Here is a 27,477-nt window from a genome sequence, read left to right as displayed (position 1 = left end):
CCATCCGTGCGGTACCGGATGTGAACAGCGTCTTCATTGTTGAGGTCTTTCATGGCTTGTTTCAGCATCATGGTGAAAAGAGGGTTGGTGCGAGAATGCAGCCTTGCTTGACGCCATTGTTAATGGAGAAGGGTTCAGAGAGCTCATTGCTGTATCTGACCCTAATTAACCTACTAACCCCATACCTTTTGGAGGGTGGGAGGAAACCTGAGCACTCGGCAGAAACCCGTGTAGATCTTAGGGAGAACGTAAAAACTCCTTCCAGACAGAGATGGATTTGAACCTGGGTTTCTGGTGCTGTAGTAGCATTGCACTATCCACTGTGCAATCCATGCTGCTCAAGTGCTGAAAACAGAGTTTTCCATGAAAGCAAACTACATGCTGATAGGAGTGAACAAGAAGTCTCCAGATGCTGGGTCTAGTGCATTACACGTACTGATGGAAGATTGCTAATCTGAAAAATGAGCCTTTTTCTCTCTCTGCAGCTGTGTTCTGACCTGTGGAGTGTTTCAGTTTTTAAAACACTGATCCACCAGAGGCCAATAATCCTTGCAGTATTGTAGCTCCATTGATTTCCTTTGTGCTCAACATCAATAAGTCAATTGTACAACTGTAATTTGGCTCCCTCTGTTCAACAGATGAGATGTGCTGGAAGGGCTTGGCCCTTAGACTTTCCTCCTGGATTCTGCTGTTAAATTCAACTTACTTGGAGTACCACGTGAATGAGAGAATGTTTCATTATCCCAATTTGACAAGGACAATTTGATTTAAACTCTGGAATAAGTATCCTTTTTGGAAGATATCATTAGTTCCCAAAAAGATCCATCTTTACCATTTCACCCTTTAGAAAAGCTGCAATCATCCTTGGAAATTATTCATAAAATACTGGAGATTTTAGATACCTGACAAAGGGCTCGGGACCGAAATGCTGGCTATTTTTTACTTCCCATGGAAGCTGTGTGACCTGCTGAGTTTTTCCGGCATATCTGGTATTGCACCTGATCCCAGCATCTGCAGATTTTCTTGTTTAACTTGATTTTAGATCTCAAAACATATCACACGGAGGCTGTGAAATCCCATTAATCTCTATAACTTTCTGTGCACATCAGGAGAAGATCTCCGAGGAGCAGCTTGTAAAAGGTCACCAGGCTCTGGCACTATTTGTTGATAGAATGTCAGGTATAATGCAGTGTTTGGCAGTAAAAATAAAGTATATTATCAAAATGATGATCGACTGAAGAGTTCTGAGATGCAGAGGAATATAGTGTCTGAGAGCACGACCCATAAAAAGCTGTTATGCAAGTAGGCAAGTAATTAAGAAAGCTAAATGTCGTCATTTATTTCTAGAGAAATTGACTAAATAGAGAGATTATACTTCAGTTGCAAACATAATGGGGAGTAAGTACCATGGATATTATTCGTCTGATTCTTGAAAGGTTTGGAAGCAGTTCAGAGGAGGTTGACTAGACCAACCAGCCATTCTCATAATTTTTTTTTGGCTATGACCACCACCCCCCTCCCCCCACCACGTCCCACAACTGCTCAAATTTTCCCTGTGAAGCAGTCAAGTTTTGGTTTCTTCCATACTTCTCTTCTACTGACTACATAAAAAAAAACATTAAAAAAGTACTTACTGTATGTTATGCGAGGTGAAAAGAAACAAAGCTAAATGTGCTTGGGGGTGGGGCATAGGGCCTCCATTGAGAATGACTGGTCTGGACTAATACCTGGGAAATGTAGTTTGTGTTATAAGGAAAGATCGCACACCTTAGGCTGTGTACTCAGGCGTTTGGAAAAGTGAGAGGTGAAGCAGGCAAGATCCTAAATGGTTTTGATCATTTGGGTGTGAAGTGAATGTTTCCATTTTTGGAGAATCTATAATAGGGCATCATTGTTTAACAAAAAAATCAACATTTGGTCATTTAAGACAGCGAATTTCAATTCTCTCAGATAAATGTGAGCCTTTTGGCTTAAGGGTATCCAAGAGTTTTGGAAGTAGAATCTTTGAATATTTCTACTGTGGAAATAGATAGGCAATTGAAAAGCAAGAGCTTGAATCTTTGCCATGAGAAAAAAGAAATGCAGAATTTTGCTGAATATTGGATCGGCCATGAACTTATTAAATGGCAAAGGAGGCGATTAGGAGCTGAGCGGCCCTACTCATACTGCCAGTATGTTTCTTCAAATAGCTATGAAGTGTTTGCTGATGAGATTTGATGCTGGCACAATAAAACAATGAACAGCAATTCTTACAATGTTTTATCCTATTCCTAATATTTAACTTATCTTCTGGATGATTGCAATATGAAGGTGAAATCTGGATTCTGCATGAAGCCCCTTCGAAGCAAATTGTGCTAAATTCATTGTTTCCGAAAAGTAGCATCCCACATTTTAAAAATATTTTTCCTTTCTATTTTGCGACCAATTTCCTTTCAAAGAAGTTTGAGCAGCTGTTAGATCAGACAGCGCCTTAAATTGATGACTGCCGGAACCAAACATAAAACAAATCAGAAAGAAACCATGAGCGTGCGCAGGAAACCATTCCAGCATCATTATGAAGAGCCATATCGGAAATGCTGACTGCAAAGTTGTTTAAAAATCCCAAACAGTGTAAAAAACGGTCTTCCTTTCATTAGGGGCTCCCACTAAAAAATATTTAAAGTGAAATTTCCATTAGCACCACTCCAGTTACAGCATGGAAAAGGAAAAAAAAACACTATGATTAAGCATTTTTACAATTGGGAAATTGTTTAATGTCATAATTCCAATAAGTTTTCACTTGTTTATTTTTATATGCCATATATGTAGGATCATCATCTCAGAGAATATTTCCTGCATTCAAGACATGAATGGCACAGTGAAGAAAGCAAGCCAGCACCTCTACTTCCTCACGAGTTTGTGGAGGTTTGGTATGACAATGGGTACCCTGGCAAATTTCTACAGATGTGTGGTGGAAAGTGTGCTGACCGACTGCATCATGGTCTGGTTTGGGGACACCAATGCCCCAGAGCATAGAGCCCGACAAAAAGTAGTGGACACGGCCCAGGACATGATAGGCAAAACCCTCCACACCATTGGGAACATCTGCAGGGGACGTTGCCGTTGGAGAGCAGCAGTAATCATCAAGGATCCACACCACCCAGCACACGCTCTGTTCTCTCTGCTCTCAGCAGGAGGAATGGGTGCCACCAGACTTGCACGACGAGGTTCAAGAACAGCTGCTCCCCCTCCACCATCAGATTCTTTAACAACAAACTCAATTAAGGACTCATTTAAGGACTCTTACTTTTGAACTTTATTGATTTTTTTCCCTTGTATTGGACCATTTGTCTACATTTCTTTATTTGTTTACATGTGTACGTTGTATACAGTCATTTTTTGCACTACCTTTGCCTTGCCCACAGGAAAAAGAATCTCAGGGTTGTACGTGATATTATGTATGTTCTCTGACAAGATATCTGAACTTTGATATGTTGTATATTTAGTTTTACTGTACATGCACTTCCTTTCCACATTTTGATATTTTATTGGTCAGGATAATGTACAATAGTTCTCATTATCAATTCAATTTTCCCAATAGAGTTATAGAATTATAGAGGCTTACAGCACAGAAACACCGAGACCACCCTGACCATCAATCACCCACATACACGAATCTCACTTTTAATCATATTTTTTTATTTTCCGATATTCCATCAACTCCCCCTGATTTTACCAGTCACCAACACATCAGTGGTATTTTACAGTGGATTATTAACTGATCAACATGCCCAACTTTTGAATCTTCCGGAAGAAACATGCACAGTCACAGGGAGAACATGCAAACTCCACATTGAATTGCAGCCACTGGGAGGCAGCAGCACGACTGACGAGTGGTGTTACATTGCCACGCAAATACTAATGTCCATTAGAGTTCAACTTCTGCAACAATTTTAACTTGAAGCACACCTATGGACTGAATTGCTGTAGTATTTTACATAAACTATAAGGCCTGGCTTTAGTTTTGTAAACATATCATTTTGCCAGGAACAAAAACATACAAAAATCTAAAGCTTGTCTGCTGTAAAAAAATATACTTTGAAAACCACAAGAGATGTCACAGCTGCCAATCCTTGAAAGAGCAATTCTGTAAGCAAGGTAGATTCAGGTCCCACAGCAGGTTTACTAATAACAACAATGTTAACAAAAGAATTGAATCATGGCTCAAAAAAAATATAGAATCATCTGCCATATAATCAATTGGATCTGACACTTGTTTCATCACAACTCTGCGCTTTTATTCTTGCACTACACACTGTACTATGTTGTGTTTGACTTACCTGGATAGCAGGCAAAACAAAGCTTTTCCCCGTATCTCGGTACACACGACAATAAACAACTCAATTCGGAGATAGTTTCTAAGGAAAGGTCATTTGCCCTCCCCTATTTAATATTCATCTTTGATTCTATCTTTAAGAACATAAGCTATAGGAACAGGAGGAGGCCATCTGACCTGTTGAGCCTGCTCCTCCATTCAATGAGATCATGGTTGATCTGATAATAGGCTCAGCTCCACCTACCTGACTTTTCCCCACATCGCTTAACTTCCATACTTCGTGAAAAATATATCCAACATTGTCTTAAATATATTTGCTGAGGCTGCCTCCATTGCTTCAATGTGCAGTGAATTTCATAGATTCACTACCCTCTGAGAAAAGCAGTTCCTCCTCATTTCCAATCTTAATCTACTACCCTGAATCTCGAGGAGATGTCCCCTAGTTCGAAGTCTATGGGGTACTAAGGGATCTTTGAGATCCCCTTGGATATTAAATTAAAACCAGACCCAAACACAATCCAATAACAAACAATCTGAACCCAACCCAAGTTGCTCCATCCCCAATAAGTCATTTTTTAAAAATTTCCAAGCTGACTGTTATCATATAAAAATCCCATCCTGGGTATACACTCTCCAGCATGGTTTATTTGTAAACTCCGGCTTGGTCTGATCTGGCTCAGAGCGAAGGATCATGGCTAGATTACATAGCCAGATCCAATTCATCTTTCTCTAATCGTATGCATTTATTATTATTACTAAATCTCTCTGCATTACTATGTGTTATTAATGTGGTATCTCACAAGAAAGTATGTAAAATGCATCTTTGATGATAAAAGGAATGTACAAACAACAATTACTTGGAAAATAATATGGCAAACAAAATAACTAATCTTGCACACACAATCTCTGTGTCAAATAGTGTTACAGCAAACCACCTACAACACACATTCAAAGTCTCCAACCATAATTGATAGTTGTGAATTGCCTGTAGAGATATAAAATGCCAGGCCAATTTTCCATCCCAATTCTCCACTATCTCATAAATGCTGTTCCATGATGGAGGACACAAACTGTACACAACCAACCAAAAGCATTTGTGATCCCTTGGAACTCTATAGAACAAGATATTGGATTGATCTGAACAACAATTTAACGCAAGGCTGGTTTTTTTTTCAGAAATATTTCTAGAAAATTATATTGTCAAACTATTCAGAATTGCAATTTACCTTTGAGTGGGATAAAATTTTGAGAAAACCCATATTTATTACAAAGATTCAAATTCCTAATTACTGAAGCCCAGAATTTTTGAAAATTTTATCTGCGCAAGGCCCTTTCAGGTGGCCCAACCTCCCCCCCACCTCCCCCCCAGCCAGTGTAAAGCCGCAGATTATCCCCCCCCCCCCCACCCTTGCAGCTACTTACCTGAATGCACCCAGAGATCCTCCGAGGCGCCGATGCCAACTCTCTTTGGGAAGGGGAAATTGGCGGAGTGCTGCGTTCCGCTTTAACTTGCAGCCGCTGCTTAGGGGCAGGCTGATGACTCCATCAGTCCGCGACCCAACTCCCCGCTGCCTGACAGGCCCACTGGGGAGGGGAGGTCGGCGGGGGCCATTGGGGGGTGGGCGGTTCTGGGGGTGATAGCATCTCACTGGGTGCTTCGGTCTTCGGGGCCACGCTGTGGCTCAAAATGTAGCATAGCAATGGCCGTCATCCCTACCCATAATTCCCCCATGCAGTTGTAACTGTTCTGGGAAACACAGAGTGGTTCCACCTGTGTGGGGGATTATGGGTAGGGAAGACGGCCATTGCTATGCTGCATATTTATGATGGGTGGCGCTGCCACATGCCATCAGATCTAGAGGACACTACGAGGTGCCTCTGGGCATGAATAAGATGCTGGAGCAGCCTTTTAGGGCTGCTTTCTGAATGGCAAGTTCTTCATTTCAATCTGCTCCTGTCGCCGACCTCAAGGTGGAGGGTTCACCTGAAATGGCCTTGTGATACTTTTTAAAATAATTCTTGTCCAGTATCCATAAAGCCATAAACATTTTAAAAAATGTTTGGTGGGGGTGGGGAGGGGGTGCAATGGAGATCAGAAAGCTCAAGAGTGTGAAAGCATGACCCAACAGCTTCACGACGGTTTCTTCCCCATAGCCATCAGGCAGTTGAATGAGGCTCAGCACAGAGCTATGGTGCCGGCCTTGCTTGGTTCTAATTGATCCTTTATTTCACTGTAACTATTCTACAATAAAAGTCCTAAAATCTGGACTGCCGGGGATGGGGTCAATGCACATTTTTAGATTTTCCAGATTCTTGGGCAGTACTTTCAAAATTCAAATTTAAGAAGAATAAACAGGTCAATGTTGATAGTCGATTAACGAAAGATTTTTTCATACCAACTAAAAAGTACTCCAAAAAAAATTTTTTTCCTTACACATTTCTCTGACTTCTGTGTTGCCACTGTGCATCTGTGGCACTTGCACATGCACACACGTACACACAAATGCCAAGAGTTTTCAAGAAGTTTGGATTCTCTGGTGATCCAAATTTTTGGCATCCGGATTTTTGGACTTTTACTGCATGCAAGTTGTTCTTTTCTACTTTATACAGTTGTATGAATGTTATAGCTAACCTGTTACAATTGCTCTAGAAGAACCCTTCTGTAATCAATCATGAGAAATAATCAGAAACTTAATTTAGTATATTCAAGAACCAGATCAGCAATTCAGAAATGCGGGTTCTCTGAAAACTCAGCTAATTAAGTCAAATGTTAAGCAAGATTAACTATCCCAGTCAGGATTTGATCACATTGCAAACATTTTTAGAGCAATTTTTTTTTAAGTTACATCCTTAAAATAGCCTAGATGCTTTCCTGGAAATATTGTTTCTTCCTCCAATAAAATTCATTACAACTGTGCCAGCAATAAAGATCAACTTTCATTTTCTTCATTTTGCTTCAAGCATGATGAACATAGCTGTTAAATGCTGATGTCTTCTTTCTTCTTTGGCTTGGCTTCGTGGATGAAGATTTATGGAGGGGTATGTCCACGTCTGCTGCAGGCTCATTTGTGGCTGACAAATCTGATGCGGGACAGGCAGACACGGTTGCAGCTGTTGCAAGGGAAAATTGGTTGGTTGGGGTTGGGTTTTTCCTCCTTTGTCTTTTGTCAGTGAGGTGGGCTCTGCGGTCTTCTTCAAAGGAGGTTGCTGCCCGCCAAACTGTGAGGTGCCAAGATGTACGGTTTGAGGCGATATCATCCCACTGGCGGTGGTCAATGTGGCAGGCACCAAGAGATTTCTTTAAGCAGTCCTTGTACCTCTTCTTTGGTGCACCTCTGTCTCGGTGGCCAGTGGAGAGCTCGCCATAGAACACGATCTTGGGAAGGCGATGGTCCTCCATTCTGGAGACGTGACCCACCCATCGCAGTTGGGTCTTTAGCAGCATGGATTCGATGCTTGCGGACTCTGTCAGCTCGAGTACTTCGATGTTGGTGAAGAAGTCATTCCAATGAATGTTGGTTTTCGTGCAGTTGGATAACCATGTTGAGGAACTTGGGGGGGGGGGCATCCGAGGCGCTCTAGTATTTGCACAAAGATCAGCGTGTACAGAGCCGTTGTCATACCCACACTCCTGTTCGGCTCCGAATCATGGGTCCTCTACCGCACACATGTCAAACTCTGGCCCGCGGGCCAAATTAATTATATTTGGCCCGCAAGATCATTTCAAAACTGTATTAGAGGTGGCCCGCTGGCCGCCGCGCCAGTTTAGCGCATGCAGAGCTAATACTATAAATCCCAGAATGCATTGGCGTCAACCCGCTAATCGCCCCCACCTCCTCTGTTTACGTTGCAGGGTCTCACCGTGGACTCTGGTTTTGGGGCCTGGCCGGTGTCAGGGGAAGCCAAGGCCGCTTCCCAGCACCCGGAACCGGAGGCCTCGAGCCTGACCTCGCCAGGATCGTTGCCCACTCCACCTTCCTGCTGCAGGCCGACCCGCGACTCACGGTGCCGGGGCCGCTGATCCGCCGAGATGCCGCCCTGCAGCGAGAGCCGATGCCCCCGCACTGTCGTTGTCCAACCCGATCGCCCGCAAACCCCGCCCTCCCGCACACAGACCTGAGTAAGTATTATGAACTTTAATCTCAGGATAAAACAATCTTCCAATAGTTTCATGTCACAGAAAAATGGTCCTGCACCTGGATACAAGCTCATTAGGCATAAAACTTGAAAAGTGTGTAAATCAAAGGATATCTGTACCAATGGAAAAAGGGCATGGCAAATAACCCTGCTAGAGTTCATGCCCACAATCAGTCACCCATTTGATTGTTTCAGGAATCATGTTATTCTCCCACATTCTCAATAGCCCTCAAATTTTATTATTCGACAGCACACTAGCAACATTTGACAAATCCTCTATAGAGAAATATTATTTATTGAATATTTTATTTCTCATTTGTTAATGCTTCTGGAAAGAGTTTATCCAAAACTATTATTAAATATTTATTTTAATAAGAAAAAGTTTAACATTACATATGTTGAAAGAAGAGAAAACATGCAGATGTTGTTGAAAATTTTCAATAAATATTTAGTTCGGCCCTCGACTTAGTCCAAGTTTTTAATTTTGGCCCTCCATGAATTTGAGTTTGACACCCCTGCTCTACCGGCATCACCTACGGCTCCTAGAACGCTTCCACCAGCGTTGTCTCCGCTCCATCCTCAACATTCATTTGAGCGACTTCATCTCCAACATCGAGTACTCGAGATGGCAGAGGTATGGGGTTAGTAGGTTAATTTGGTCGGGTCAGATACAGCAATGAGCTCTCTGAACCCTTCTCCATTTAACAATGGCGTGAAGCAAATCTGCATTCTCGCACCAACCCTCTTTTCAATCTTCTTCAGCATGATGCTGAAACAAGCCATGAAAGACCTCAACAATGAAGACGCCGTTTACATCCGGTACCGCACAGATGGCAGTCTCTTCAATCTGAGGCACCTGCAAGCTCACACCAAGACACAAGAGCAACTTGTCCGTGAACTACTCTTTGCAGACGATGCCACTTTAGTTGCCCATTCAGAGCCAGCTCTTCAGCGCTTGATGTCCTGTTTTGCGGAAACTGCCAAAATGTTTGGCCTGGAAGTTAGCCTGAAGAAAACTGAGGTCCTCCATCAGCCAGCTCCCCACCATGACCACCAGCCCCCCCACATCTCCATCGGGCACACTGAACTCAAAATGGTCAACCAGTTTACCTACCATTTCACCATTTCATCTGATGCAAGGATCGACAAAGAGATAGACAACAGACTCGCCAAGGCAAATAGCGCCTTTGGAAGACTACACAAAAGACTCTGGAAAAACAACCACCTGAAGAAATGCTGATGTAAGCTACAGACAAATCCCATTTGTTTGTGGGACAAGTGACAGGCACAATGGTGATGAAAATTGCAGTGGAATTGGACAAGAAGCAAAAGGTGTTCACAATTATTCAAAAAATGATAATGGTAATGCCTTGACAAAGGTGTTAAGGTACAGCATGTACGTATTTGTTTAAAGAATCGGAAGATTACTTGCAAAGCAGAAACTCCAACAGGATCCTGTCCAAAGGGATCGCAGTAAGTCCACATGCACAGACAATTAGGGATGACAAGTGGAGTGCAAAGAGTCTGTCACAGAAATCATTAAATTTAAACCTGGCCCTGTCTATCATTGTTTTGATGAAGGGTCAAGACCCAAAACATCAGCTCTCCATTTCTCTCCACACTTGCTGCAAAGCCACTGTTCCTCGCCTCTTTTTCTCCACATTCCAACATCTGCAGTCTCCGAAAGAGACGGAATTTAACTGAAGTTTTGCCAAAGCACCCCCCCCCCGCCAAAAAAACTGAAAGTTTCATAATGAACTAAAACTTTAGCAACAGCAAAAATTCAAGTTTCATTTTGAGCTGTTAACAATGTCAGCTTCACTTATTAATTAGAGTACAGCCTCTTAATCCTTGGTGTAAAGATTTATAACTAGGTAATTACAGTGGTAATTGGTTACAGCAAGAGTGACTTGCAGCTGCTTTAGTTTGAGTTGCTCATCGGTTGAGATGGCCTCTCTCCATGGAGTCAGAAGATCACGTTAACCCTGGCAGGTTTTCACTTGAAGTGGGATAGTGTTACATGCAACTCAGAATCTATTCTAAACTATTGCAAGATGTTTACAATTCAATCCCTGCCAGCAGCGATAAGATCTAAATATCTGTTTAAACAACAAATCCCTCCTATTACTTTGTTCTTCTTCTCCTTCCAATTCCCCTTCCTGCACCGTATATTTCTAATTGTGCTGAAAGATCATCAGTTTCCAATGTTAACTCAAGCTCCTCCTTTCTTGCTCCCAATCACCGACTATTTCTATGATTTTTATTTTCAAATTTCCAGAATTGCTTTCTAGGTACAAACTGGACTTCTGATTGCCCAGAATAAGCGTCAGGGTGTTGAGTGAGCTGGAGAGATTAGAAGAATCAGTTAAAATCAGACTCATCATTTTCCACCTCTGAGTTACCTCCATTAATTCGATCTCTAGAGCAAGTGTATAGGATGTCTACGGGACGTCAATGACGGGGGTTTTTTTTGCACAAGATCTAAATTTGCGTTTGATGATGTAATCAGTATTCAGTGCACAATCTCAACTTTCTGGAAGCCTGACTGAAAATGAGAATGATGAGTGGGCATCAGTAACTCTGGAGAGGCAATGGAGAGTGAACTTCAGAACTTCAATATAACAAGAAAATAAAATTCAATTTCATCTATCGCTGGGGGGCCAAGAAGAACAGAAGTATTTACTTGGGGATTTGTCTTCAGATGGACTTCTTTCCTGATCATAAACAGAACTGCACCTTCCTTTGAACGTGAGCAAAACACCAACTGCTGGAATTTATTCCCCATGATCATAGCAGCCAAATTCATGGTGTCTGGTTGGATTCAAGACAGATTCCTTAAAGGAATCATTTAAATGAGCTCCAGAGCTACACGGTCAATTCTCTCTGAATGTTCTGCACCTGACAGAACTCCAACGTTATGTTCATTGCCTTTAAAGTTAGAAGTCACGCTGAATGTTGTTGCAATATGTAAGCCCATGACCTTTATTTCCCCCACAAACTGCAATGTTTTTCATTTCCCACAACGTACGCAACTTCTCACAATGTCTCCATTTCTCATACTGTGTCACAGTAAAGGTTTAAAAGCGCAGAGTTCATGTTATGGGACGAAAGGTCTTGTAATCTGAATGAATGATCCCGACATATCTCACCACACCATTGGAGAAGATAAAACCCTACCATGGCTGATGGTGACTGATAGAATACCAGACTATTGTAAAACCCATTTGGTACATCAACCCCACTTGTACCAAGGACAGGATTCCACTTGTCCTCACATACCACCCTATCAGTCTCCGCATCCAACATATCACCCTCTGCCATTTGAAGAACCTCTCCAGTCTGAATTTCTGGTCTAAGTCTCATTAATCCATGTTCACTGTCTGTAAGAAGGCCTAACAACCATTCAATTGTCACCATCATTTTCTCCAGTGATTGGCAATAAGTATTGGTCTTGCCAGGAATTACACTGGACAACAAAGATTTTGCTTCCTGAACATCTTTGGGTGCATTTTATGGATTTTGGGCTGTTGATCACAAAAATCGGCTTCAAAGTTTCCTATCACATCTTTCTTTTTTAAAAGACATAACCTATTTTTGTGATTTCCTGTCATATTTTAAGTCTACTTCAAGTATACAAAACCATAAAGTAAAACATGCTATTGAAAATTCATTTTCTACATTTGCACTTGGATGTTTTCCCTGTTGATCTTGGTGCAGATAGTGACAAACATGGTGAAAAGTTTCACCAGGACATTGCGACTATGGAAAAGCTACATCAGGGCAAATGGAATCCGTCAATGCTGGCTGACTATTGTTAGACACTGACGTGAGAGGCATCAGATGCTGAGTACAAATGAAAATTAGAGGCAAAATATTTTTAGGCCAGTTAAACTATCACAATATGTGATTACGTGATTACACATGTTAAATTCAATGAAGGTTAATTTAATGTGTCTCTAACTTGATGCAAGAAATCTGAAATTATTTTTGTGTTCAGCTTGAGGTTTTCTATCATAATCCACATTTTTTTTCAGGAAGCAAACCTTTTCAAAATAAAATTTGCTGTCCAATGTTATCAGCATCTTGCTAATAAATGTATTATAAGGCCAGCTAACTTACATTTTGTAAAGCTATTCCCACATTGGCACCTAAACTATAATAAATATTTCAGTACTCTTTTTAATTGAAACAAAATCTATTGGATATTTATTAAAAATTTCAATAATATGTTTAATAATTGTTTATAACTGTTGTTTAGTTACAGTTTTTAACTAATTAATACTGAGGTCTAGTACCATTGTAGTCAAGGAATGGGACAGATTTCCAAAAGTCTGCATTATTTATCCGAAATTAAAACTGATGAAAAGAAATCAATCTAGGATTATAATAGCAGCAATTGTAGAGATGGGTGTGGGTTTATAATAAAATATCTTTGCTTTCTGGTTTGAAATTAAGTAAATCAGTGAATTGGGGAGGTGGCTGGGATACAAAGTATAGCCAAAAATTGGTAGCTCTGACAATAACTCCCAGATCCTATAACTGAACAAAACTTCCTCTCTAAGCATATCTTATAGCAGAGAGCGTGGCCTCTCCTCATTTTAATGTTTCCTTTGCTTTTAAGATTTCATTTTACCTTTCCTGAAGACAAGCTGACTTCATTTTGAATGGCGAGGGGCTCAATGCCAGGCAAGGTTTGACCTCTGGTGCAGGCCGTCCCTGCGGGTCAATGTTAATGCTCACGGCACCAGAAACAGGCCCAGGCTGCACTCTGCTGTTGGCAATTTTCACCTCTAGTTGTGGCTGCTGCACTTCAGAGGGTGCGAGGTTAATGTGTTGGTGTTGTTGCTTATCCTGGCTGATCTGGAATTGAAGTTTCTCCTTCAATCTGTACAGAAACTGAAAATTAAAAAAAAACAAAAATAACGTTTACTTAGGGGTAAATTGTCCAGCGTTGAATGTTAATTGTCAGACACAAGGTTAATTAGCAATGACAAAACAAATTAAATTCAACCCAGATTGATGATAGCAATAGCAAGACATTGATATCAAGAATTTACAGTTGGGCAAAATGCAGTTAGAGAGTGTGTGCATGCTTATGTGTACATGTCCACACATGCACATGTGCGTAGATGTACATGTACATTCAGCTAGGTCTATTATATTGTCATTCCTTTATGACAAACAGGATTGTGGGGATGGATCAGATGACACAAAGAGTCACCTCTTATACTTTCGAATTACTTTTCAAAATATTCTACATTAAGTAGATTCTTGTCCATGTAAAGTCTACAGTCAACAGTGAACCAACATCAAAGAAATAGGATTCTTCCAATGTCCTTTCTGCATTTGGCTTTTACCCCCACATGCCATACACGCAGAAAATACTCAGCCAGCTTTTATTAAAGTTTCTTCACATGGTTGCTAAAGTGAAATAGAGATAAACAAGCCTGTGATGTGTGAAGGAGTTCCTTGTTCTAATTCTCCCTATTTCCAGATTCTGATCATTCTCCAGGGCCCTACCATTTACTATGTAAATTGTGCCATGATTTAAGGTGCGTATTGCGCGTTTAAAGAACCAAAGACTTGTTGATCCAAACCAAGGCTTTTATTAACTAAAAGACTGGAGCCTATCACAAGTAGGTCGACCAGTCCAGAATGACCTGGTCTGGCTAGGAGCAATCCTTTAAGACCTGCCAGTAGGTGTGGCTACACTCTCAGCCAATCACAGTCATCCTACTCTACCATCGGTACATATGTACATTGGGGATAGAATCTCTACTATCACAAGGTGCCAAAATGCAACACCTCACATGTGTCCAAGATAAATATTCAACTTGCCCAATTAGTCCAAGAACTTAAATTAAATTCACAAGCTTCATTTATCTCCCATGTCTTTGATGTGAAATGTTAATTCTGTCATCCCTTAGATTTAGCCTGACCTGTTGATTGTTCCCAGCAATTCCTGTTTTTGTTTGAGTCAGATTAAATTATCAAGGAGTAGGTGACATGTAACAGTAGTTTGCAGCCTAATCAGAGCTCAACACTCCAGCTAACCTCAAATGGGGAGAGGGTTTCCCAGTTACATTATTCAATGGGATCATAAATCAATTAGCAATGAACCTACAGATAGTTCTCATGGCTGGTGAAAGATCTCAGCAACTATTAAAAGCTTTTTACACTTGTTGCGAGTGGTAAAAGTCTACAGGGACTGGTGTGGCAGGTGCTGAAGAACATTCTGCTGAGTTCAAGGCTTCTGCATGAACCAGTTTCACCTAATCATGGGCACATTACTAGGCATTCCCCGTGGAATATAGCATCATTGGGAGAGAGCATGTGGAGTAGAACAAGCAATGTGGGAATTGGGGATAGTTGGCAGACTACATCGATCTTCCTTCTTCCATTTGAATCTGCTTAAATAAGGATATCTCTCGCTGCAACTGCAATCTCAGCTAGGGTGAGAACCTCATTGTCTGGGACTTTTAAGGGGAGCATGCCAATCAACTTTTATACCTCCAAGTTGGAGCTTGAAAAAACTCTGGAGCCTCCCACCTATTTTTGCATCAAATTGATCTCGGAGTCTCTCTAGTTGAAGAGAGCTAAAACGTTATCTTCAGAGGTGGAGAAATGGTTACAGGCTCACCCACATATTGGCCTTCATAAATCAATGTATTGAGTATAGGAGTTTGGATGTTATGGTAAAGTTGTATAAAGCATTGATGAGGCCAAATTTGGAGCATTGTGTGGTGTTTTGGTCACCTAACTACAGAAAAGACATCATTGAAAGAGTGTAGAGAAGATTTACTAGGATGTTGCCCAGACTTGAGGATCTGAGTTACAAGGAAAGTTACAGGTGAGGACTTTTTTTTCCCCCTGGAGTGTAGAACAATGAGGGGAGATTTGATAGAAGTATTTAAAATTATGAGGAGTACGGATCAAGTAAATGTAGGTAGGCTTTTTCCACTGAGGGTAAGTAAGATACAAGTCAGAGGATATGAGTTAAGGGTGAAAGAGGAAAAGTTTAGGGGGAATATTAGAGGGATCTTCTTCACACAGAGAGGGGTGAGAATGTGCAACGAGCTGCCAGCTGAAGTGGTGAATGCGGGCTCAATTTTAACATCTAAGAAGAATGTGGAGAGGTACATGGATGGGAGGGGTATGGAGAGCTATGGACTGGTCAGTTAGACTAGGCAGTAGACTTGGCAGAGTAGAAGGGCTGAAGGCCCCATTTCTGTGCTGTAATGTTTGATTGTTCTATAGAGGGTGCTATTAAAAAGAGATATCTCCAATCATTGTACCAAACAAGCCCTGTGGGACATGGTTCACTTTCTCATGGAGGACAACTCTCCTCATTGGTGCCAACACAATCTGTGTCTGTTTCAACTGGCTTGTTTTGATTGGAGATAACCACCCATAATGTCCTCTTGATGATTCATCCTACTTTCCTCTTCTTAACCAGACCTCTGAGATTGAGGATGACTTGTTTCCACTCCAGGCTTTGTGGGTTCTGAGGTGACTGTTGCGTAAGCTGCGCACTCTTTCATAGATGGGGCAGGAGATGGGCAATGGAGAGGACAGTTTGTGAGCTGCTGAACCCCTTTTGCCTCTTGCCTGGTGTTTCTTCATTCTTGTGCATGGAGTTGAAGCTCTCAGTACCATCCTGAATACTCCTTCTTGAACTCAAGCAATCATGGGCCAGAGATTGTCAGGTGTCAGTGGGGATGCTTCAATTTTTCAAGAGACTTGGAACATGTCCTTGAAGCTTTTCTCTGTTCACCTGGTAATCTCGTCCCACAAGAGAGGATGGATCAAGTGTCTGTTCTGGGGGAATGGTGTTGGACAAGCAAACACCACAACCAGCCCAACGTTGCGACTGAGAATAACAAAGTCTCAGAGAGGATGCTGATTTTAATTTACTTATCAGCTGCCAATTTGCGACGACCAAATGCTAATATCACAGTAAAGAGCACATATCTGCAGGGATGCACATCAACCTCTGTGACATTTACTGGGGGCAATCAAACGTAGCTGCCTGCTTCTTTGAGAGAAATTTGCTTTTGAAATATTGATTATGCTTATTTTAATTTTAAAATTGTTCTGAACTCAGAACAAGTACATAGAAACAAATAGAAAATAACATGTTTTGAATTTCCTCCCAAACTGTGACAAGACTCCTGTAGTGATGGACATTACATGATAGGCATTCTCATCAATGAATGACCGCCACAGTAATTGACAATTTACTTATTGTTTTAAAACTGGAATGCACCAACATAAAAAATTGCAGAAGTACACTAAAAAAATAGGCCTCTTACCATTAAACATGTAATGATAATAACAAAGGCAGTGAGGAATATGACAACGGTATAGACACCTTCTTTGTTCCAGAATCCATCTCTCCCGCGTTCTCCATGCAGAGCGTTTTTCTGAAATTTTTAAAAAAATGATTGACATCAGACTTGAGTGCACAGCTGCAGGGCTAAATCTCCGCTAACCACTCACTTATGTATTTACACTTCCTTTCACTACAGTGAACATGTAACTTGTTCACTTGTCAAAGTTATAAACAGCACAATAAAAAAAAAATTCAAGAAGATACACTTGTCCAAAATACTTTACTGATTGGATTTTGAAATGTAATTCTCCTAATAAACTGCTAAAATAATTTTAAACAAAGTCAAAGTACATCCCTTGGCGAGCAGAGAGCAGCTTACAGCATTTTGAATCATACATGACGGAAATTGCTGGGAGTACCTTCCGTGATCTTTGGCACAATTTGGCAGCTGGAACTCACAGAAAGAATTTGATTCTTCAAAGTGTCTTATCCTAGAATTACTTCCCGCAACTGCAATGTGCAGCGATGTATGTTTTTTGGCAAGCAAATTAAAACTAATTGTTCTTTTTCATTTGTCTTTTCACAGACAGCTTTCATGAGATATTGACCTCCTCTCAAACTTCTTTGTCTCCAAGGAGAACTATCGCAGCTTCACCTTACAGGTCAAATCTTTCACCTCGGGGACCACTGCAGTTAATCTTTTCTACATCTTCTTGGAGGACCTCCCAAAATTATGTAATCAGAACTGGATGAAAATCTTTGGTTGTGGCTCAATGCTTATGTTCTTTATTTGTAAATCCCAGGATCCGACAATTGTCCTTACTGTTCAATGAACGTGTCATTAAAACGGCTCATCTGACAACTAAACTTGCAAAGCAGTTTCATCCAGCTACTGGTTTTAAAGTTGGTATGGTACACTTTATCATTCATCTATGGTGTCAAGGAAAACATTTTAAGCAGAGTGTAGATATGACTGATATGTAGATGGAATCTTGTCCATGGTTACCTCACTATGCTTTCTTGGGCTTTTAAACAACTAACAAAAATAATTTCTCTGCTGTTGAATGTGGACTCCTGGAAAGAAGTGAATATGCACTTTTGCTAGAAAGAAGCATTGCCCTATTATTGATTTTCCCTTTTTCAATCTGCTTTAAAATTTGAATAAGAGTCCTTTTAATCTCTACTAATAGAATGATTTGCCTAATAATAACATAATTCTAGTATAAGATACCAGTGACATACCGACATCCGGAGGTTTATCCAACAGGTCTGACAAGAAACTGCTCCAAACAAAGGATGATCGATGTGCTTGCTCCTGGAGCATTGAAAGTCATTTCCCTATGTGAATCAAGGTTAGCCCACAAGTAAGCACACGCCTTGGTAAAGGCTCTTTTTAATGTACTGGCTCCCTCAATCACCTTCCCTATCTTTGGCACTCCTGAACTAACCTGTCCAGTTTGTTGCTGCATTTGGCTCTCTTTTCCTCCTGAGGATGAACCCTAGCAGCACTCTAGGTTACGAGTCATGGGCATCGCTGGAGAGTCAGTTGTAAGGTGTGTGCCAGTACAGGGTGGGGGTGGGGAGGCCTATTGTAGTGCAAACCTAGAAAGGACTATTCTCCTAATAAACTGCTAAAATAATTTTAAACAAAGTCAAACTACATCCCTTGGCGAGCAGAGAGCAGCTGACAGCATTTTGATGCTTAAAGATGATGGGCACTGTTTGACCCTTCTTTAGTTAAGTGGGATACTGTGCCTATGGGTGGTGGGTAATTTTCATTTTACCCTCATTTCACAATCGGGAGTTACTGATTTATTGGGAGGTGTGGTTTGTATGTCGTGGCTTTGTCCGTGTTATGTGAGGGTGCTGTCTGTTGAAAATTCCTCTGCACGCAAATAAAGACCACTGTTTGTTAATAAACCCTGTCCAGGGACTTTGTATTTCTTGAACCCTCCAAACTTGTTCTCACCATCACACATCTCAGAAATCCAAGAGAAACAGGGGCAGTCACTATTACAAAGGAAATGGTGCTTGAAAAGCTGATAGTGGATGTCACCTGGACCAGATGGACTATGCTCTAGGGTTCTGAAAGAGGTAGTTTAAGAGATTATGAACACATTAGTACCGATCTTACCGAATCGCTAGAGTTGAGAGTAGTTCCAGAGGACAGGAAAATTGCATAGGTCACTCCACTCTTTAAGAATGAAGAGAGGCAAAAGTAAATATAGACCAGTTTCTCCAACTTTAGTGGTTGGCCAGATTCTAGAGTCTATTATTAAGGATGAAAAAGCACAAGATAAAATAGGCTTGCTAATGTCAGCATGGTTTCCTTCAGGAGAGATCTTTCCTGATAATTTTATTGGAGTTCCTTGTGGAAGTAACAAGCAGGACAGACAAAAGAGAGTCAATGGATGTGGTTTACTTGAATTTTCAGAAAGTCTTTGACAAGGCACCGCACGCGAGGCTGTTAAACAGGAAAGGAGAAAGGGGTCAATGGTATTACGGGAAAGGTAGAAGCATGGATAGAAAAGTAGCTGACTGTCAGAAGGCAAAGTGTGGAAATAAAGCGAGCTGGTTGTCAATAACTACATGTTCCACAGGGGTCGGTGTTGTATCTGCGACCTTTCAAGCTGTATATAAAGGATTTAGATATTGGAATTGATGGTTTTGTGGCCTAGTTTGTGGATGATACGTAGAAAGGTGGAGAGATGGGAAGTGTTGAGAATTTGCAGAGGGAGCTGGATAGGTTGAAAGAATGGGTAAAGTAATGGCAGATGGAATATAAGATAGGGAAGTGTATGGTCATGGACTTTAGGAGGAGGAATAAGTTACAGTATTTGGTAAATGCAGAGAGAATTTAGAAAGCAGAGGTCCAAAGGAACTTAGTAGTCCAAATGCAGGATTCCCTCAAGGTAAACTTGTAGATTGAGTGAGTAAGGAAGGCAAATACAATTTTATCATTCATTTTGACAATGAATGTAAAGTCAAAGATGTAATTCTGAGGCTTTACAAGGTGTTAGTCAGACTACATTTAGAGCATTGCAAGGAGTTTTATGCCCATAAGGAAGCATGTGCTGACATTGGAGTGGGCCCAGAGGAGGTTTTTTTGAGAATGATCCCAGAAACGAGAGGGTTAACGCATGAAGAGCGTTTGATGGCACTGGGCCCATGCTTGCAAGAGATTGGAATAATGAAGGGGGATCTTATTGAAACCTACCAAATATTAAAAGGGCTGATCATGAGAAGATGTTTCCATTAGCGAGGGACCCTAGGACCAGGGGTTTCAGCCTCAGAATAAAAGGTTGTCTCTATAGAACAGAGACAAGGAGAAGTTTCTTCAGCCAGAGGGTTGTGACTCTGGCAAATTCATTGCCACAGCTTGCTGTGAAGGCCAAGCCATTGGGTATATTTAAAGCAGAGAGTGATAGGATCTTGATTTATAAGGGTGACAAAGATTACGGAGAAAAGGCAGATGAATGGGGTTAGAAGGAAGAATACATCAACCATGATTTGAATGAGCAGCTTTGAATATGTGATTACAGAAACAACAATAATAAAAAGATTTATAACAAGCATGTACATCAAGCTGCAAGAGAAGGAAAATGATGAAATAAGCTATAAACCCAAACAAAAGTGGGAAAAAGATTTAAACATAAAGATTAAAAATGAAATATGGGAAAAATGGGAAGGGGGGAGGGAAGGTGGGGGGGGGAAGGGAGAAAATGCCACTGTGTATATTTAAGAGGGAAGTGTTTGTATGTATTTTGATTTATATGGTTCATAGTGTGAACATTTTTTTTTAAAACCCATGATTTAAATGGTGGAGCAGATTCAATGGGCTGAATGGCCCAATTCTGCTCCTAGTCTTGTCTAATAGACAACCTTACCTTCTGAATGAATCGTCATGAAGTCTAATTTATAGATCTGCATTAACAAACATTTAGACAGAGGTGGGAAAATGTATTGTAGGTATTTTGAGATAAAGGTCTTGATCACAAATTAGCCACTCTAGAATAAAGAATACCCTAGGTCCTTTTGTTTTTCTAATTTCATTTTATTACTTATTTTAGTATTCTACAGTCAGTAGGAAAACCTGTTCTCATTGTTTATTGAAACAAAGCCACTGGACTTTAAATAACATCAGTGTCCTCCATCAATCTGTCTGCTAGAAACACAATGTAACAATCAAGTTTAACAGTAGGCATTTACAAACTGGGTCTGCTCAGGACCCGTGTATCCTATCTGCAGCCCCTTAGACACTAGACCCTAAATTTCCCAGTCACTGTTCGATTGGGCGATTTAAGGGCACTCCCGCCCCTTCGGTGATGCAATGAGTGAAATGTCATGCACTCACAGCGTCGCCGGAGGCCCCAGAGGGAAGCCCCAGAGGGAATCCCCAGAGGGAATCCCCTGTTCCCCGTGTTGGCCTCTAAAAGGTAAGTGGCTGGTGTGGGCACGGAATCAAGGCGGGACAGGGGCGTCATTGGGGCTGGGATGAGCGTGTAGTTGGAATACTGTCGGGCCAGGGGGAACGGAGTTGGGGCAGGAGAAATGGCTGTCCTTCTTACCCATAATTCTCCAAGCTGCTGGAACCACTTTGGCATTCCAGTGGCATGGGGGATTATGGGTAAGGAAGACAGCCATTGCACACAAGCGCTGATGTCATTTTCTACCTGGGCAGCCACGATTGCTTATAAATTGAACCAGCAGCAGGCTACACGGTGCGTGTACACGGGTCGGCAATCCACCTCCGAGGTGGTTTGCCAACGCATGCAGTTTTTAAAAATTCTACCCACTAATGGACCTACACCCAGGTAGAAAACCTGCCAAATTGGCAGGTTTAACTCATGTTACAATCCAATTTGTAAGACCCTAGTGTCGCTCAGTCAAGACTTAAATCTTCAAAAGGTGTCCAGTTACTACCTGTTCTGCCATCATCTGGCTCACTTTTTGGTAAACAGGTATCGGTGATCAGCTGTTTGCCATCTTTCACTCTGAAAGGATTCCAGCTTGTGGAAATACAAACAAGCTGAACGCATCCAGCCACAATAAATCAACACCTATCAACTCAGCCAAGCAGAATTCCGTACCCTTGCTCATAACCAGCTGTTTACCAAGTTCCAAAACGCACACAACAATTGTTTCCTTTACACTACCCAAGGCTGTTCCGCCATGCAATAAAATCACGGCTTATTTCAGCTTGGCCTCATTTCCATCTTCCTGATAACCCAGATCTCCCCCCATGATCCAAGGTTATGTCCATCCCTGCCTTGAATATATTCAATTACTCAGCCTTTAATGCGGTAGAAAACCCCAAAGACTCACAACATTCAGAGAATCTTTTTTTTTTAAATGAGCCACACTCTCGACCAATGAGGGTAGAATTATGTCAAGAATCCCCAAGTTTCTCTTGTACACCTTAAATGCAAAAATGCATAATTTGGAGATCTTTTTTGCAGGTGCTGTTACATTGTAATTTTGTTTCATGTTTACATCCTTTTGGTTGCATTAGACAGTTGATGTGGAAATAATCATGTGGGTGGTATTTAAGGACAATAGTGGTCCTCAAGGAATATGGCCAGTCACGAATAGATAGAAATTGTCATTCTGTTGACTATGCTCAATGTATTGCTAAGCCCTCTTACCTTAGAACAATTTAATTCAGATGTGCCACTTTTTTATTTCCTGGCAGATCTGAGCCCTTACTCCTGTACTTATTTTACTCCCCTCCCCACCACTTTCCAATGGCCTCTCCCTGTATCTATCTCTCTACCTCTGCCAATCTTCTGTCGAACACCATATCACCTCTTTCCCCTTTCAAGGGCATATCACCCCTTGTTTATTTGTGACTCGATGAAGGTTCCCGACCTGAAACTAAAGCCCCTTTCATACCGCCAACCCTCTTAGGAAGCTGCACCTGGGGAGCCTTTCCCACTACACCATGATTTACCTGGTTCATCAGGACCTTGGGAATTTAAGAGGAGTCCCTCCTCCAGCAGTGATGTCACTTGACATATCACGTACTCGCAGAATGCATATGCACTCAATATATAAAAGACCGTGGGAAAAAGACACACAGTTTAATAAGACTTATGCGCTCCACTTATATAAAACAGTAAGAAAAAACATTCAGAGTTTAAAAAGACATATGTGCTCAATGTTTAAGAGACCGTGGGAAAAAATGTGCATAATTTAATAAGACATACGTGCTCCATGAATAAAAGATTGTGGGAAAATCTACCGCAATGGGCTTCAGACTGTTCAAACTTTGTACATACCCACAGACCAGCTTGTCATTATTCCCTAAACAATAGAGTATAACAATTTACATAGCATTTACATTATATTAGGAATTAAAGGTAATCTTGTGATGATTTAAAGCACAGATATGCACTGGTAGCTCCACCGGCCGTGCTCTGACAGTCATGTCAACAGCACAATTATATTTCTCAGCACAGCTAGCCACACTCTTACAGACTGACGCAAGCACACAGGCACTAATGGTATCTGATCATTCGAGTAGACCATTCACACCGCCACAAAATGATTAACAAGTTAACTCGGCCAGGCTCTGACACTTCCCCCCCATCCAGAGTCCGACTGATTTTAACTCACCCTGTCCGGTTGGGACATTTCCCACCGCGTGATTTCTGGGTATAGACCCACTAATTACCCGGTTCAGCCACATGCACTAGGTGTAAAAGGGGCTGACTGCTGCCTGACCCTTTGAGTTTCTCCAGCAACTCTGGGTATTTTTATGGAAGGGTGCTGCTTTGAGGCCAGCTCCCTCGGTGGAGGAAAAAAAAGGAGCCCTAGAAGGCTGCTGCAATGTCACTTTTATGAGGAGCGGGGCCTCGTTGCATCCTTCAGGGTGACTGGTGATGTAGCACTGCCCGTCAACATGATAGCAGACATACACAGTGAGAAATGGCCTTCTTCCTTTCCCATAATCCCCCATGCAACTGGAACCACAGAGCAGTTCCAGCTGCATGGGAGATTATGGTTAACAAAGACAGCCATTGATCCTTCTTCTGCCTGGTGCACACAGGGGGACTCCGACCTCCAGCACCTTTCTGCTATAATGACTGGTCCTGGGTGGTGAGCTCTCCCCTAGCCAGCCGCTTGCAGTGGCTGTACAGTTATGGAGCGAGGCAGAGCGCTCCACTCCATCTGTGCAACCAGCCTGAAGGAGAGATGGATTCAGTGTCTTGGAGCCAGGGACGAAGGATTTATGGAGGTAGGTTCAGCAACATGATGGCTCAGAATATCCACCTTTACAGTCACCATTTTTTCTCTCTATAAAAGGGCATATTATTTGCACAATGAACTCAGACTTTCATTGTCATGCCTGCTACACCATTCATTTATTTGTCAGTATACTCCAACAGTGTGAATTTCTTGGCATTCTGATCCCTTCTGTCATGTTGTTATTCATTAGCTGCAATGAACTCTTATACAAATTTGTGGATTCATTAACACATTCAAATCTAATCTGTTGTTGTATATTAATCTTAAGTGTGTCCTCTGAATGTGTTAATTTGGCAACTTTGTGGTGCTTGCTGGGTTATCAAGCTGCTCAATTTCTTTTTCTAACTGAAAGAGCCATTGAGGTATACAGTCTGTGTGCATTCAGCCTGTTTCCACATCCTCAGCTTTCACTCTGCAATTGCGCGGTTTAAAAAAAAGGTCATGGATTTTGTCATGAATTTGCATTATAACTGCCAGAACCTCCTCTTGATTCCCGTAAACACGAGTCCTGAATTTATCAAATGAGTTTTGCTGGCCATTTTCTGCCTGCACCCTGTCCTGGAGTTCAAAGCCACTGCAGAATTTTACTGGAAATCCCCAGTATTGGCTCTGGGGAATCTGCTCCAGGATTTAATACCAGGCAGAGATTGTACAGCTACAATAGAAATTACTTTTATGCAAACAATGTATTTGCAACCCTTTTTATAATAATTTTCTACATTTCAATTTTTTAATTTAAGATTTAAATTTGAAATTTAATTTATAAAAAAATATTTAGCCATACAGCACGGTAACAGGGTCTTTCAGCCATGAGTCCGTGCCACCCAATTACAGCTAATTGACCTATAATTCCTGGTACGTTTTGAAGGGTGGGATGAAACTGAAGCACCTGGAGGAAACCCAAGTCGACCCAGGGAGAACGTGCAAACTCCTTACAGATGGCACAGGATTTGACACTGTAACAGCATTGTCCTAACTGCTATGCCAACCGTGCCACCCTTTTATAAATTTTAAGAAGCATTCTGAGGCAAATTTATTGGTTTTAATCATCAATTTATTTAAACAAATCGAGCCTCGCTATGCACTTTGCTCTGTTCTGTGGTTAGTCGTTGGTGGAGGTTTACCAGAATGCCAGAAAACAAAGAAACCACAGAAGTCCAGGAAAATACAATTCACCTTCTGCAACCTTGGTCCCTCTCTGCTTCTCATCTTCTGACATACAAAAAGAAGCACTATGAACATCAAGGATAAACTTTCTTTTTTAAATACTTTTCATTTTGAGTCCTTATTTTCAAAATATATTAGCACAATTATTACGATTTGCATTTTATGTAAGTAGTGACGATAACAATTATTTGAAAATCCATTAAACTCTTAAAGTCATGCCCGTGTAACAGATGAGAACACCCCTAAACCAGATCATTACTTGTCATCAAACCATAACATTATTCAAGAAATTTTGTAGTCTATCGTTCAATCCTACCTTAACTTAATGAGCTTTTATTAGGTGTTAAACAAATAAACACTGAAGGAAAATACATCATGTTTAACAAACAGCTCAACTTTGAAAGATGTGGCTCAGTCCCCCAGTCCGGGGGGGGGGTGGGGGGGAACAGTTAGTGTCAAGGTGGCATGAGTAGTGTAGCAGTTAGCACAATGCTGTTACAGCGCCTGTAACTGGGGTTCGCATCCGGTGGTGACTGCAAGGAGTTTGTGCGTTCACCCTGTGTTTACGTGGGTTTCCTCCAGGGACTCCGGATTCCACTTAACCTTCAAAATTGTACCAGTATTGTAGGTCAGTTGGGTGTATTTTGGCAGCATGGACACGTGGGCCTCAAGGGCCTGTTACTGCGCTGTATATCTAAATTTAAAATTTAAATTTTCCAAAGTAAGTGCAGATCTGTTTAGATTCCTCAATCAAAATTGTCAAAAATATGCCATTGCTTACCTCAGGGGTAACCTGTGTGATACCAAATTCCGAGAGACTTTGGTGCATCATATTTACGTTGAGTGATTGCATCACTTCTTCCAAAGGTATTGGATATAATATGCCACTTTTTCGATTAATTGGAGATATATAAAATTCAATGCAATTTTTCTTTTCCTGTGCATTTGGCAAAACATAACAACATGATAATAATTAAACAGCGTAAATGATCCCATCAACCAATACCTCAGTTTTCTGCCACCATCAACAGAAAAACTATTGTTTCCCCACAGACACGCAAAGCAAAATTTACAAAAGTGAGAGAAGGCAGAACTCATTTACCTGACATTTGCTTTGCAATAGTGAATTAAAACCAGAGTTTTAAGCTGACTGGTTGTGAAAAAATAACCAGACTGCAGGGGGAATAAATGGATTATTGGAGTGTCTTTTACATGACTCTGAGTAAGACTGCACATAAAAGCTTTGTTAAGCTATTCTCTAGGTTTCCAGTAATTGATCTGTTCTACTAATTTGTCCTTTGGCAGCAAAGTACAATTTGTTCACAATGGATTGTTTTACTTCAGTGAAAGTTGATATTTGATCAATTTTGTCAATTTTATTACATCATTATAACAGTTGCAGACTTGCATTTACCAAACATAATGCTATATTTCATTTGTTTTAAATATTATTTTCTGATGCATTCTCTCGGGATCCAGGGTGATTTACAACCACTCCAGTTTGATGGATTCTGAAGTGGTTTATGAGGCTGAAATGGGAAATGTAAACAGAGAAGAAGGTGGCTGTCAGGGTTGCCAAAAGTTCTCTTTACAACCCTATCTACCTGTGAAGCCACGTTCAGGAAATTATGTATCTGTAGTCCCAGATCCCTCTGACTACCACATTCCTCAGTCTCCACATCATCCTCAATGCTTTTTTCAACTTTGATTGGTTATGGGCCAGAGGTTCCCAGGTGATAGAATGGATCTTCTATCCAAAAGCTTTGAGCACGCATTTTATATTGTTTCACTAACCACTGGCAATGTCCTATGGTAGGATGCTTGAATGGAGTCGACGCCTGATGGCAGGCATTCAAATGACATGGCAAATCAATACAGTTAACTGCGTGTAAATAAAGCCTCCATGCTGGGAATATTGGTCTGGGAGAAGACGCTAACACTGATCCATTCAATTTTGTAGAGAATGCATTGATGATATTTTTCTGATGCTTTGACAAACCTGCTGTTGGTCACCCAATTCTCAGAAGCATACAAGAGGAAAGGGATCACTACTGCAAGCAAGAGAATGCATTTTGTGCTAAGTTTGAGGTCATGAACTTCAAATACTCTTTTCCTCAATTAACCAGAGGCAATACTGTGACATTGGCCGCAGTAGGGAATTCCACCATCAACATTTACCCTCGCCAATGAGATGAATTCTGAAATATGGTAAGTGGTCTTCTAAGGTATCATAGTGGATCTTTAATGTCAGAGGGTAGTGTGGTGCAGCAATAACAAG

General features: G+C 41.2%; 1 protein-coding gene across 2 annotated transcripts in view; it reads right to left on the bottom strand.

Moving 5' to 3' along the window:
* The window catches only part of LOC138746154 (receptor-type tyrosine-protein phosphatase R-like), a 161,787-nt gene that overhangs the window by 81,524 nt on the left and 52,786 nt on the right, over positions 1-27,477 (bottom strand). For both annotated transcript variants that reach the window (XM_069904070.1, XM_069904071.1), the window contains 3 exons: positions 25,981-26,136; positions 16,765-16,875; positions 13,086-13,348 (listed from right to left, as the gene is read on the bottom strand). In XM_069904070.1, coding sequence (XP_069760171.1) covers positions 13,086-13,348; positions 16,765-16,875; positions 25,981-26,136 — 530 coding nt within the window. The remainder of the gene's footprint in view (positions 1-13,085; positions 13,349-16,764; positions 16,876-25,980; positions 26,137-27,477) is intronic.

Source organism: Narcine bancroftii, chromosome 11 (genome assembly GCF_036971445.1).
Source record: "Narcine bancroftii isolate sNarBan1 chromosome 11, sNarBan1.hap1, whole genome shotgun sequence".
NCBI classification, from domain to species: domain Eukaryota; kingdom Metazoa; phylum Chordata; class Chondrichthyes; order Torpediniformes; family Narcinidae; genus Narcine; species Narcine bancroftii.
Note: the sequence above shows the minus strand (reverse complement) of the source record. Positions and strands in the feature narration are given on the sequence as shown.